This window comes from Trachemys scripta, chromosome 6, assembly GCF_013100865.1.
Source record: "Trachemys scripta elegans isolate TJP31775 chromosome 6, CAS_Tse_1.0, whole genome shotgun sequence".
NCBI classification, from domain to species: Eukaryota; Metazoa; Chordata; order Testudines; family Emydidae; genus Trachemys; species Trachemys scripta.
The window spans coordinates 67534665-67548531 of record NC_048303.1 but is presented as its reverse complement, the minus strand read 5'-3'; the positions used below and the strand labels follow the sequence as shown (position 1 = coordinate 67548531).

The following is a 13867-nucleotide window of genomic DNA, read 5'->3' as shown; positions in this document are numbered from 1 at the left end:
GTTTCTGCATTACTGGGCCCTTGCCTCTGCCAGGAGGAAGATGTATTCCTGCATGACAGTGGAGTCAATCATGTTAGACTTGTTGCTTGCAGCATTAGATTTTAGACAACACAGGCAAGTACTGCTTCATCTAACTCAGCCCTTAGAAGTTGCTTGAACACACAAGACAGTTGGCTCAGCTATTAGATACTTTCCTTCAGGATGACAGAAGATACACCAGGATACAATGTATTTCAGCAATACTGACATCCGGCTATGTGGTATAGCAGCTCCCATCATATGTCATACCTTTCAAGGGTGCTGAAACAATTTGTATAATGGGGGTGCTGAGAGCCACTGAACCAAACTGTGCACCCTGTCTGTAATGGAATCCACTTCAAGCCAGAGGGTGCTGCAGCACCCCCCGTATCCCTAGTTCCAGCACCTATGGTACCTTTTATATGGCCACTCGTGCATCACACAGGGCTATCGTCAATATATTATCCTAGGCAAAAGGAGCTCATGGCGTGGTTAATGGGTATCTTTTCATTCCCATAGTGAGGTTCCACTTGTACACCGTATCTCTTCTCCTAATTACCAGAAGAGCTGGGGAAATAAATGGGATAATAATAAATTATCCAAGTACAAATGAACTGGCCTCACCGCTCCTGAATTGCAAACCACTGGAAGTGTGAGCCTTTGATTTCCCAATTCACAGTTCTTTTACCTTGGAACCCAGTATTACTCCAAAACCTGACCACATGGAATTTGACTGCACTTTGTGATTATTCATCCATTGACACTCAAACCACTCAGAGATACTAGGGAAGAAATGATGGTTCGGTTAGCCCATGAGTCTGGGAAATAATTTCAGAATTGGGATACCAGCTGCTCTGCTTATTGAATCAGAAGTATTTGACTTTCTGTGAGACCTCTTCCACAAGGCTTCACATTAAGGTCATGAGCCACATGAGCTCTTGTAATCTCTCTGGAAGCCAAGAGAATCTAGCCATTTATCCTTCTTTTACCTAGTTTCTGAGATCAGTAACGAAATGGAATTACATTTATTTCTTTGAGCTCTCAGGCAACTTTCCTTTGAGCTCATAGCAGACAGGTGACTATTTCTTTTTCCTATGTTCCCTGTTAGGTGAGTAAATTATCTGAGAGACCAATGTACCCAACAACCCTTTCTGCAAGCTTTTGTTTCCCAGAGAAATCTAATTTTTATCGTAGGCTCTTAACTTACATATCGTAGGTACCCTCACCATCTCTTTGTCCTAGACCTAATCATTTTAGAAGTCTTGGAGCTACACAAGTTGAAACTGTGCAGACTCTTAAGTTCGGTTCCTGTAGTACAGAAAACTTGAGTTACTGTTAGATTTGGTCCTTCTCACAGTTACAAAGGTGTAAATCAGGATTATCTAAGTGGAAGTCAGTGGTGTTACACTGGTGTGCGTAGAGTTGTCTGTAAACTTGGTCACATCTGGCCACCCAAAAATATGCTTTTAATTGAATCTAAGATATAGAGGTATTAATTAGGTATGTTGGTCATCAGATTTATACACATGTACAAATAAAATTCCACCAAGCATCACATTCACTCTGAGCCCTCTATTGGAGAGAGAAGATCTTGCAAGAAATCTGCAGGACAGCTACTAGAACATGCCCATTTTCATTCCTAAACCAGGCTCACTTTTCGTGTGCAAGTGGGGTTCTGCAAGTGTAAGTTCTGTTATTTGCACAATGAGTGAAAGTGCTGAAAGTGTACGTATAGGTGGTTGTCTGCATATATTTAAGCGTTCATGAAAAGAGAGAACACTTTGGAGATTTGAAAGTCTTAGTGGATTTCTGAGCTTCAGTGGATGCTGTATGTGTTGCTCAATAGATGCTGCTTAACCATCCTGATCTTAAATCTTTCACCTCCCTCCACACCTCACCTCAGTGTTCTGCTTCTCTCCCCTCCCGCTCTTAACTTCATGCTTTCTTTCATATTGCTCTCAAAACTTGCCATGGCATTCCTCTTCCATCTCACCAAACATCCTCAATTTCTTTCTTTAAATCCTTCCTCAGAATTCATATTCTTTCCCCTTGCTTTCCACCACTGACCTCCAATACTGTACTATTTACATCATCCCCTGGTGCTTTCTCAGTATCAGTCTAGAAAATATCAGAACTTGTAAGTTGTAGTCTCAACATAAAGTCGCTCACATTATTTATTTTAACCCTGTTTCCTAGCTCTTCTTTTGTCATCTTCATTTTCCATTTAGGTAAGGCACAAAAATTTCATGGAAAGTTCTGGTGCTATATAAACAATATTTTTCTTCTGACATTGTAAGCTCTTTGGGACAGGGACAGTATCTCTAGGCGTATCTTGAACACTCAGTCAGAAGTTAATCTACACTATATAATGAAAACAAGTAACAGTGCTTATTTGCCCCAGTATTGAGACTTCAGATTGGTGGATGTAGAGATGTAAGAGGCTAGGACAATTTTAACCTTGTCTGTAAATTAGTCTTCTCATAATTCATACATCCACCAATCCAGAGAAACCACCTCCTATAACATTTTTCTCTCTCGATCCCTCTTCTCTGGTCTTCCTTTATTTTTTCTCTAGAATTACCATTACCTGTAGCTTGGAAAGTTACTTTCTGAGGAGATGGTGCATTCAGCTCTATCAAGAAGGTTTTGGTGACCAGAAATAGTTAGCTGAGCTGCCTCTGGGCTCTCCAGTGGGTGGGGCAACCCAGTAATGAGATTTTGGATTGGTGAATGTATGCATTATGAGATCACCTATTTCCAGGTAAGACAAATTTGTTCTATTTAGCTACTCAACATTACTATAAATTCACTGCAAAATGGACACATTCTTATTTTCATTTACAAATAGTAATGATTCAGCCTGTAATCTACTCAGCTAACACTCTGGATTTGTATGTAAAAAAAAGAGACCACACAGTTCAGGGTTGTTAGTGCGCTCTCTTTTTTCACCTTTTGTTTCTGAAACGGAATATTGAAGCAGTTAATAGTGTACATTGATGGTTAGGCTGTGCTCTGAGTTTTTGACCATGTGCTTTCCTAAGTAAAGCTGTTTTCCTGGCTGTGGTCTAAACTTGGTTAATTTTTCTTTCTATTACAAATATTGTTTTACAAATCCTTTACAGCAGTTCACTCTGTAATTGTGATAGATCAGTAATCACTGCTCGATAATAAAGTATAGACCAAAGGAAACGACTCTGTCAGTGTTTGATTGCATTGTGAGGAGCTCTATGGAACATTGTCCATGTAAGGTGGCTTTAAAAATGTATGTATGAGACTGTGTACACAGCATCATGGGAACAGTAGTGACCACTGTGGTTAAGATTTCAGACACTTTTCACTTTAACCCTCTGTTTTTAGTTGCCTATAACTTTGCAAAACTTTCAGTTTTGGAACCAAAATCTTCCAAGTTTGGTCTCTGGCCAAAGGTGATTTTTTTTTTAAGTTTGAACGAAAACGGTACAGAATATTTTGAATATAAGGAGAAGGGGAGGAAATACTTTTCTTATAGATACAGTCTTTTAAAAACATTTCGCACAGCTTTGCAGCCTAAATAACTGGGGAATGAAAGTCAGAGTTTGGCATGGAGATAGCCTTGTTAAGAGAAATGCTCTTGTGTATGTTAGTAAAATTTGATGTGGATTTGACTGAGGTCTTGTCTACACTGGTGGTTTGGTTTGTTTTTTTGCATCAGTGTAGCTGCTCTAGTATAAATAGTGACATGTGTGAGCATGACCTCAGTGCAATTCACCAGTTTCTATACCAGTGCAGCACTCCTACCCTAGAAGGTTGCAGTAGTGCTGTTATATCAGTGTCAAATGTGTATGTAAACCCAGCCTGAGTTACCAATTGAAAATTGTTTGCCGTGGGCGGGTGTTTTACATGTATGTGCCCAGCTAATTAAAATGTATTGAAGAGCTGCTTGTGCTGGCCTAAGGGCTCCACAGACATGTTTGACTCCGTTTCTCTGGACCTTGCAAGATATAAAGGGGGTGAGCTATTGGATGCACTTTGTGTAAGGTTCTTAGCGTCCCATTCTGGGTGAGCCTCCAAGTTATTCCCACAGTTAGCCTTTTTAACCAGAGTTCTTATTACTGCTACCTTCATCGTTCCCTCTCTTCTTTTCCCTTGTATTGTTTGTTACATTCAATTATTTTGTCTTAAATGAGATTGAAAGCTCTTTGGGGCAGGGCCCTTGTCTTCTTTTGTGTCTGTACAGTGGACATAATGAGGCCACCACTCTTGATAACAATGCTAAAAATTAATAACAATAACAATGTACCTTAAGAGCTCTGGAGCTGGGAATGCCCAAAACCTTAATGCAACAGCCTTAAGTTTGACTGAGGGCTTATGCTTGAAATATTAACCTATGTTTGGTGCTAATATATATTTATGTATAAAATCATACTTGTACAATGGTATAGAAATTATAGTCTGAATTTTACAAGTGGCTGTGAGATAGGTCATACACAATTCAAACGTTACTGCATTTTTTAGAATTTTTGGCAAAATATCAGTTGTACATTGGCTGTTCATTGTTTTAACAGAATCCACACGTAAGTTAAATATGTAAGTAAAAATAAACTATTTGTCATTCAGGGAATTTTCCCCTTCAAACTGGGGAGGGTGTTTTTTTCCCCTTTTCCTTTGATGCCAGGATGCTAGTTCTGCAGAAAAATGAGCTCTGTTAATTTCCCCTATGGTATAATTGCTGTGTTCAAGCCGACCATTTATTCTTTGTTTGTTAAGTATTATTCTGAGGTAAACCCTATAATCTCTTACCCAGCAATACCATTTGGCTTCTTCAAGACGTTTTTTTCTTAGCCCTAAAACTATTTTGAGGTCAATTCTGTATTTCTTTGGCATATAATGAGGACAGTTCAGTTCTTTACAAAATGTGTGGTTATTTAAAGCTTCAGCAAATGATTGGTTGGGTGCTCTTTCTAGAAGTTCCCATTCTTGACATTACTCACTCCGTGGTGCTCTATTTAATTGTAGTTTTCAAAGTATTAATAAATTATTTACATTTCAATTACTTTGGCCTTTTAATGCAGTGAAGTCATCCTGGGATATTTATGCATGAGAACTATTTCATCAGTTTTAGAGCCTCTCTCTCCAGCCATTGAAGACTCTAGCAGTAGGATCTCTGTCTACTTACCATGTTCTTTACACTTGCTAATCTTAGTCCAAAGCATTATTTTAACTTCATTCCAAAGAAGGAGATTCTTATACACATAATATTGTTGCATTCAAGGGATTATATAAAACAAGCTGGAACGAAGAATTGTTCTGTGTCAGCAGATTTGTGTATTTCCACACTGAACTAGTTAGAAGGGGCTGGCAGTGGGGAAGAGTTCTGAATCAATGCCCACCCCTCCACAGTGAAAACCTTACAATAATCAGAATTTCCCTGGTCTTGTCAGTCAGTAATCATCAGTTGGATGCCAGCAAAGGGGGAAAGAGCTAGCTAATTATCTAAACAATAAAAGTAAAAAAAGAATGTTACATTTGATTTTAGGTTCGGGAACTGCAAACACGTTTACAGAGCATCCAGGCAACAGGCCCATCCAGTCCAGGTCGTCTCACTTCTGCAAACCGACCCGTGAACCCCAGTACTGGAGAACTGAGCACGAGCAGTAGCAGCAATGACATTCCCATTGCCAAGGTGAGCTGTTGTGTGCTGCAGTGATGCCTCTTATTATCTGGAAGAAGCAGACTTCATTGTGCACAGCTGCTGTGCAGGCATGCGATTAACTGGGAAGTATCATCTAGAATCCCTGGGGTGTTTTCAAGGGCCCTAAGCGGGCCCATGAACTCAAGCTGCAGGAAGAGATAAAGTGCTAATAATTTTAAGTCTCTCTTAGTCACAACATAGATGCCAGCTTTCATTTATCAACTTAATGTGGGATTTCCAAGCACGGTGAATGTGTGAATGATGATGCATTTTGCATAGTTGTGGAGAACATGGGGCGTTGGATGCCTGTCTGTAATTTGTGTAGCTTTGTGGCTTTTAGATTGCTGAACGAGTGAAGCTCTCAAAGACAAGGTCAGAGTCTTCATCGTCTGACCGACCTGTCCTAGGATCAGAAATCAGCAGCATAGGGGTGAGTGCTAATAATAAATCAAAATAATAAACTGTGCACACAGCTCATCCTAACATGAGTATTGCAGGAAAGAGCCAGGGGTGACTGTTACGTTGTTAAAAACAAAAACAGTATCTTACTATTTCAAAACTAATTTTATGGAAAATATTTAACAGGAGAGAGAGAGAATAAATGAATATGCTTGTGTAATCCCCAGTTTTACATTAATGTGTAGTCCATGCAGTTGCCATAAATTGGTGGCCAAGGACCTAATCCTTGAAACCCTTGCTCATCTGAGTAATCATATTGACTTCAAGGGGACAATAAATATGAGTGAGGATTACTCACATAAATAAGGGTTATGCAGTTGCACCCCAAGTTAGACATCTCTAGAAGAGTAGTATATCAAATTCTGCTCTGATAACACCAATGTAAATCCAGCAGAACACCATTGCTACTCCTGATTTACACTTGTGTAACTGAGAGCAGTATTTGGCCCTTTTGCTCAGCTTTCTTGAAAGTATAGATGTTCTCCAGAGAACCTGAGAATCTACAGTATTTTTAAAACCTAGCCATCCACTCGCAGCAGGTTTATTATTCACCCTGTGCAGGTATCTAGCAGTGTGGCTGAGCACTTGGCCCATTCTCTCCAAGACTGCTCCAACATCCAGGAAATCTTTCAGACGCTCTATTCACATGGATCTGCTATCTCTGAAAGCAAAATCCGAGAGTTTGAAGTGGAAACAGAGAGGTTAAATAGGTAAGATGGAAGGTTAGATGCACTTGTAGTATTTTGCCTAGTATTTGTTTTGTTAAATTGATTTTATTTTCATTATTGCCTGTCACATATCTTATATGTTCATGCTTGAGTCCCAGTTCGTCTCTGGCAGCTCCAAATAAATGTGAAACTTGGATAATAAAGAGGTGATCTTAACATACATTAACAGTTTTTTCTACCACTATGATAATTTGAACATATACGCTAAGGCCTGTAATGGATTTGAATCTCTCTCTGTCCTATGTAGTAAATAAAACATTTATTTCTCATGTCTTTTCATGTCCAGAATTCTAAACTGTGGTGTGTTCCCCATATCCCTGAAGCATGGAGCAGACCAGTAGATATGGCATTTTTTTCTAAAACATACAAACGTTATTACTTAGGACTTGCATGACTACTACACCATTCTAGAAACAGGGTATTTTGTTTTCTGTTGGGGTACCTGAATAATAGTGTTCAGAATCAAATTGTCTCAGTGAGTGTGCTCATTTTAGGTGAGGTGGAGAATGGGTGTATTGGTTGATTACAGGATTAGTTGTCAGTGTGATGCGACCATGAAAAAGACTAATGCAGTCCTGTGATGCATCAGGCCAGGTATTTCCAGTAGAGATGGGGGAAGTGTTAGTACCATTATACAAGGCACTGGTGAGACCTTATCTGGAATATTGTGTGCAATTCTGGTCTCCTGTGTTTAAGAAAGATGAATTCAAACTGGAACAGGTGCAGAGAAGGGCTACTAGGAGGAGCTGAGGAATGGAAAACCTACCTTATGAGAGGAGACTCAAAGAGCTAGGCTTGTTTAGCCTAACCAGACAAAGGCTGAGGGGAGATATGATTGCTCTGTATACATAAATCAGAGGGATAAATACCAGGGAGGGAGAGGAATTATTTAAGTTAAGTGCCGATGTGGGCACAAGAACAAATGGATATAAATTAGCCATCAACAAGTTTAGGCTCGAAATTAAGCAAAGGTTTCTAACCATCAGAGGAGTGAAGTTCTGTAACAACCTTCCAAGGGGAACAGTGCGGGGGGCGGGAACAGACTGGCTTCAAGACTGAGCTTGATAAATTTGTGGAGGGGATGGTAGTGTGGGACTGCCTACGATGGCATGTGGCTCATCAGCAACTGCCAGTAGCAAAAATCCCCAATGGGTGGTGATGGGACACTAGATGTGGAGGGCTCTGAGTTACTATAGAGAATTATTTCCCAGGTATCTTCCTGGTGGGTCTTGCCCACATGCTCAGGGTCTAACTGATCATCATATTTGGGGTTGGGAAGGAATTTTCCCCTGGGTCAGATAGGCACAGACCCTGGGGGTTTTCCGTCTTCTTCTGCAGCATGCAGCACAGGTCACTTGCAGGTTTAATCTAGTTAAATTGTGAATTCTCTGTAACTTGAAGTCTTTAAACCATAATTTGAGGACTTCAGTGACTCGCCAGAGGTTAGGGGTCTGTTACAGGAGTGGGTGGATGACATTCTGTGGCCTGTGATGTGCAGGGAGGCCAGACTAGATGATCATGATGGTCCCTTCTGACCTTAAAGTCTATGAGTCTAACAGTACGCTGATATCACTGGACCTTGTACTGTATTAGTCAAGGCCTCATGTCTTATTAATTACATGAGCTCAAAATTATGAATAAAAAAATCCCAGAATTATGTGGCATTGCACTCCCCCTTACTGCTTTTCCCAGTTCTAGTCCAGTCTACTATGCTTTTTATTTGACTATTTTGATACGAATTAATTTTATGAAAATGCTTCCCCTTCTTTTCGGTGAGCTACAAAATTTTGTATTGACAACACAAACATTGGAGAAGTTGTCAAGAGAGTTAGCTGGAGCTTTTGACAGCTCAGTAGGGAACTGCTGGGGCTTTGGGCAACCTAAAAAACTCAGGGGTTTATTCTTGCTACCGAGGAAGGGATGCGCTCGCTTTTTTCCTACCCCATTTACAGGTGATGAGGGGGTGACTTCAAATTTTTGAGAGGCGTGATTGGTGTTGATTTCCTTATTCCATACCTAAGTAAATCTTTACAGCAGTTAGCTGTACCCTGCTGCTACATTCAGCAATGATGGATAAGTACGCAGCCTGATGTCTCTGCCAAAATGATAAGCAGTGAGGTAGTCAACAATGTTGACATTTAAAGTATGAGGGCTTGTTTATGTGAACACGTACTTGGCAGCAAGCTGTGATGGAAATCTACTTCACACTAGCCTGCCCTGCACTAACTGTCCATGTGGATCTAGTTGGTGCACACTAAAAGTTCCATAGTGCGCTTTGAAGCAGGGTATATCAGTGCACACTATAGAACTTTTGTTGTTCTTTGAGTGCTTGCTCAAGTCCATTCCACTTTAGTAGTGCACCATTGCCAGAGATTTTCCCCTCAATAGTATCTGTCGGGCTGGCTGTAGTGCCCTCTGGTGCCGCGTGCTTATGCGCCAGTGTAAGGGGTGAGGCCAACCACACACCCTCTCAGTTCCTTCTTACTGCCTGTGACGGTTGCTGAAAATCTCCTCTTGCTTTGGCAAGGAGCCTATGAGTGCTTTTTTCTTCTCTGTATCATAGTTTAGTCTGTAGTTTAGTTATAGTGTATATATTGTAAATAGGGTTAGTGTAAACAGTACCACCTCCCCTTATTGTTAAGGGGATTCCTTCACCACCGTGGCTGGGCGGCTCACTACCACAAGATGACTTTTGGCCCCATTGAGAGCTCTTAAAGCGGATAGCAGCTAACCTGGGGCTAGAGATTGAGGATCTTAAGGAATCATCCCTCGGTCTCATTGACGTTCTGGCAGCAGCAGTTCCATCTAAGGTGGCCTTCCCCATTAATGAGGTGGTAATGGGTCTGGTCAAAGGCCTGTGGCAGACCCCATCTTCTCTTCCCCCCACTTTGAAAAGAGTGGAGAACGAGCCTTATTGGGGAGATATGACTACAATTTGTGGGACTCCTTGGTCAAATTTAAGGACTCTAGGCAGGAATTCTCAGCCCTCTTAAACGAGGGGAAGAATGTTGCCAGAGCCTCTCTCCAGGCAGCATTAGTTGCCACAGACGTGGCGGTGAGGACAATGGCTTCTGCCGTCACCTTGAGGCAATGATCTTGGCTTCAGTCCTTGGGATTCCTCACTATTTTTGGAGCAGATGAACACAACACTGCACACCCTGAAGGACTCAAGGGCACTGCTCAGGTCCCTGGGCCTCAATGCTCTGTTTGCTTCTAGGAAGCACTTCTGGCCCCAGCAGCCACAATGCTTCTCAGCTCAGCTTCCAAGACAAGAACCCTATAAAAGAAAAGGGAGAGGTTACTAGCACCGTCAACCGCTTCCATCCACCTCAACCTCCCAGCTGGGGTCTCATAGGTACTCCGGTGGACCCAAGCAGGACTTTCGATGGTGCACCCCAAGGTGCTATACAAGTTCCTGTCGGACTGCTGGGTGCTAAATACAGTGGCAGTTGGCTATACCCTGGAGTTTTATGTATTGCCCGTGCCCCCAAAGAACTTACAAGTTGATTTAAGACAAGATACAAGTGTGACCAAAAGGTAGGAAGGCAAGATAGAGGGAGGATAAGGATAGTAGTGATAAGATCACGCTGTTACATAGGCTTGCTGCAATGAGAAAGCAACAGCGAATTCAAAAAGGGATGTTTTATTCTTTGGTTGGTTCTTCAGTTGTTTTTTTAGTGGTGGGGGATTGTCCCAGACCTAAGTAAACATCCTCCCGTGTTCTTGTCACAGTACATGGAACCCATGGATTTAGCTGTAGTACTTTAAAATACTGCCAGCCAAATGTTCTTTGACATTCTAAACTGGGATCATTTTGGTGTTTTCAAGACAAACAGACCTCTGTCTCTGCTTGAAGGTTAAACATTATTTCCTTCTCTACAGCCGTATTGAGCACTTAAAATCCCAGAATGACTTGTTGACAATAACGCTGGAGGAGTGCAAGAGCAATGCTGAGAGGATGAGCATGCTGGTTGGGAAATATGAATCCAATGCCACGGCACTCAGACTTGCACTGCAGTACAGGTATGGAAATATGTGGCCTGGGAATTTGAGCTTGAAAAGTGACAGAACTTGCTACAGAACTTAGGACATAAAGCTGCTGTTCTGCAACAGAACATCCTGCTTCTGTTCCATTCTGGTGTGAGTAATGATGCACTGGTTAGATAAGTTCATGAGGCAGCTACATTTAGTTATTGTCTGATACGTAACTCAACTGTAGTCAGAGGCGTTTCATCAGGGATGAATTTAGCTGTCACACTAAATAGCTTTACCTCTTCTTTTTGGAAATACAGAATGAAGATTAGAGTTAGGGAAGATTTGTTTAGTTTTTCCCCCTCCTTCTCATATGTACATGAAACAACCTTTGCAGGTTTTACTGAAGAAAATAAATAAAGAAAAAAGTGATGATGATGATAATAATAAGCAACTTGTGATATTAATATGATGGACGTTGCTGGGAATATTTTTCCAATATTTCTTCAGCGAGAAGAAATGAATCAGTGTCTGAGAAATGTTAAATCTGTGTCTTGCTCTATTTGAAGTGTGTTGGGTGCTCGCAGTCCAGTGTCCTCATCACATAGGCAGCCATGATCATTAGCCATCCCAACAAGAGGTTAAGGATTCAGTAGGTAAAATGACTGAACTCCACTCTCACACTCTAGCATCCCTCCAGATGAAGGTTGGGGCACGCTGGAGAAGCACTGTGAAGAAGCTTGTGCTGGAGTTGTCTGTGCTTTAGCTGTCTGTTGTATAAATAGGAGACTTCAGTTTCTCCTACTGTCAGTCTAGCATCTTTCACAAGCTTGATGGTATAAAGAAAGAACCCACAACTCCTATTGACTTTTGTGAATTAACTTGACTTCTGTAGGAACTGTGAGGTACACCTCTCAGGATTTGGTCCCAAATAACTATATTTGCTTTAAAATATTTGTAAAAAATGGTGTTTCTGGAGCATTCTTTCGACTAATTTGGAGCAAACACTTGTGGCATTAGGGCAAATCCTGTTCATTTTGAAGGAAGTTGATCTTGAATACATTTTATATATTACATATTAAATAAAGCAGAAATGAGAGGTTCCCAAGTACGTTCAGTAGTGATCTCCTTGCAGTGGGGAAAATGGGTTTAAGGAAAGTCTTGGACAGGGGATTATTTTTTAACAGAGGATCAGAAAAACATAAGTATTTTGGTAAGGGTTTTGAATAACATGGAAAATTGGAAAGGCAACTTCACAAGAAATAGCCTCCACTGTTGGTCAGATTACTGTCTTGTATCAGCCACCCTTCTGAAGAAAGATAAGCTCAACTCTCACTGGTCATTCCACCTCTCCCATTTCCTATTCAATGAGTTAGGGCCAGCCTGGGGACAACATTCACAGGCTGCATATCTAAGGGGAGGCTTGTTGACCATTGGTGGGAGAAACCACGTTACCTGGGATGTGGAAGACCCAAGTTCAAATCTCCTCTCTGGACCAGTGATTTGACCCCAGGGCTTCCCTCTTGCAGCTGAGTGTAGGCTATTCTGGGATGGGTCCCTCTTAAGCTTTCTTACTGAAGCTTTTTTATTTCCTGTAAATAGTCAGTCACTGGAGCAGGACTTGAACTTGGGTCTTCTCCCGCTCAAGTGAGTGCTGTAACCACCGGGTTATAGGAGGGCATTCTGGGGTGGATCTCTTTCTGTTTCTCCTGTTGACACTGATCCATTTTGTGTAAAATACTTAAAAAGTCAGTGGTCCAGAGAAGGACAGAATGACTCTCTAAGGGAAGACCCAAGTTTAAGTGTGAAATGTTTCATTTGACCCAAAACAGGCTTTTTGTCAACTTCTTCTATTCATTGAATATTTCCAAAAAGTTCAGATTTGGCCTGACTTGAACCAAATTTTTTTCTGATTTTTCAGAATTGCCATTGAATCAAAAAATCAATTACTGACACAGCTGTAGTCCTGTAATGTCCCTGCTATCATACAAATAGAAAGGAATAGCCTAGTTCAGTGATTCTCAAACTTGGGCCGCTGCTTGTTCAGGGAAAGCCCCTGGCAGGCCGGACCAGTTTGTTTACCTGCCGCGTCCGCAGGTTCGGCCGATCGAGGCTCCTACTAGCCGTGGTTCGCCTCTCCAGGTCAATGAAGGCTGCAGAAAGCGGTGCAGGCCGAGGGACGTGCTGGCTGCCCTTCCTGCAGCCCCCATTGGCCTGGAGCGGCAAACCGTGGCCAGTGGGAGCCGCGATCGGCCGAACCTGCAGACACGGCAGGTAAACAAACTGGCCCGGCCCGCCAGGGTGCTTACCCTGAACAAGCAGCGGCCCAAGTTTGAGAACCACTGGCCTCGTTCTTCCACCACCACTTATCCAGTGTTGATCTCTGATGTTGATTCTCCTGTCTAAGTTGCAGATATTGTGTTTGTTTTATTTCAGTGAACAGTGCATAGAAGCATACGAGCTGCTGCTGGCTTTGGCAGAAAGTGAACAGAGTCTCATTCTTGGTCAATTTAGAGCTGCAGGCGTTGGTTCTGTTGGTAAGATCTCAATGAGTCATTCTCTAAATCCCATTCTGCACTTCAGTTAACATTTATCAGTTTACAAGGGCTGGTTGCAACAGTGAATCATCTCCTTACAGTTTGTTACCCACCAAATATGTGCTTATTTTCATGTTTCCAACTGAATAAATAAAATGTTTGACACACACAAAAATTGGGACTGGAACCGAAACAAACTATTATAAGCAAGTTAAAATAAACCATATATGGTATTACAGGAGATGCATCTTCTGGACTTGTGGGATTACTTTTGTTGGGCAATAACCATATACCAAGCACAGTGATTAAACTGATACCGCCAAGCACCCAAGCATGCGCTTCACATACTGAATGGAGTGGTTTGGGTTACATAATTTGCACTTGCCATTACCACAGTTGTGTACATAGCCACAGTATTTGCCCACAAAAATTGTGTTTCATAAAAATCTGGTCTTAAATCTGTACTCTCAAATATACCATAA

General features: G+C 41.6%; 1 protein-coding gene across 5 annotated transcripts in view; it reads left to right on the top strand.

The window, feature by feature from the left end:
- The window catches only part of MCC (MCC regulator of WNT signaling pathway), a 321315-nt gene that overhangs the window by 258554 nt on the left and 48894 nt on the right, over nt 1-13867 (top strand). For 4 of the 5 annotated variants that reach the window (XM_034773019.1, XM_034773022.1, XM_034773021.1 and 1 more), the window contains 5 exons: nt 5534-5680; nt 6030-6119; nt 6710-6858; nt 10759-10899; nt 13285-13385. In XM_034773019.1, coding sequence (XP_034628910.1) covers nt 5534-5680; nt 6030-6119; nt 6710-6858; nt 10759-10899; nt 13285-13385 — 628 coding nt within the window. The remainder of the gene's footprint in view (nt 1-5533; nt 5681-6029; nt 6120-6709; nt 6859-10758; nt 10900-13284; nt 13386-13867) is intronic. The other variant, XM_034773020.1, reaches the window with a different exon arrangement.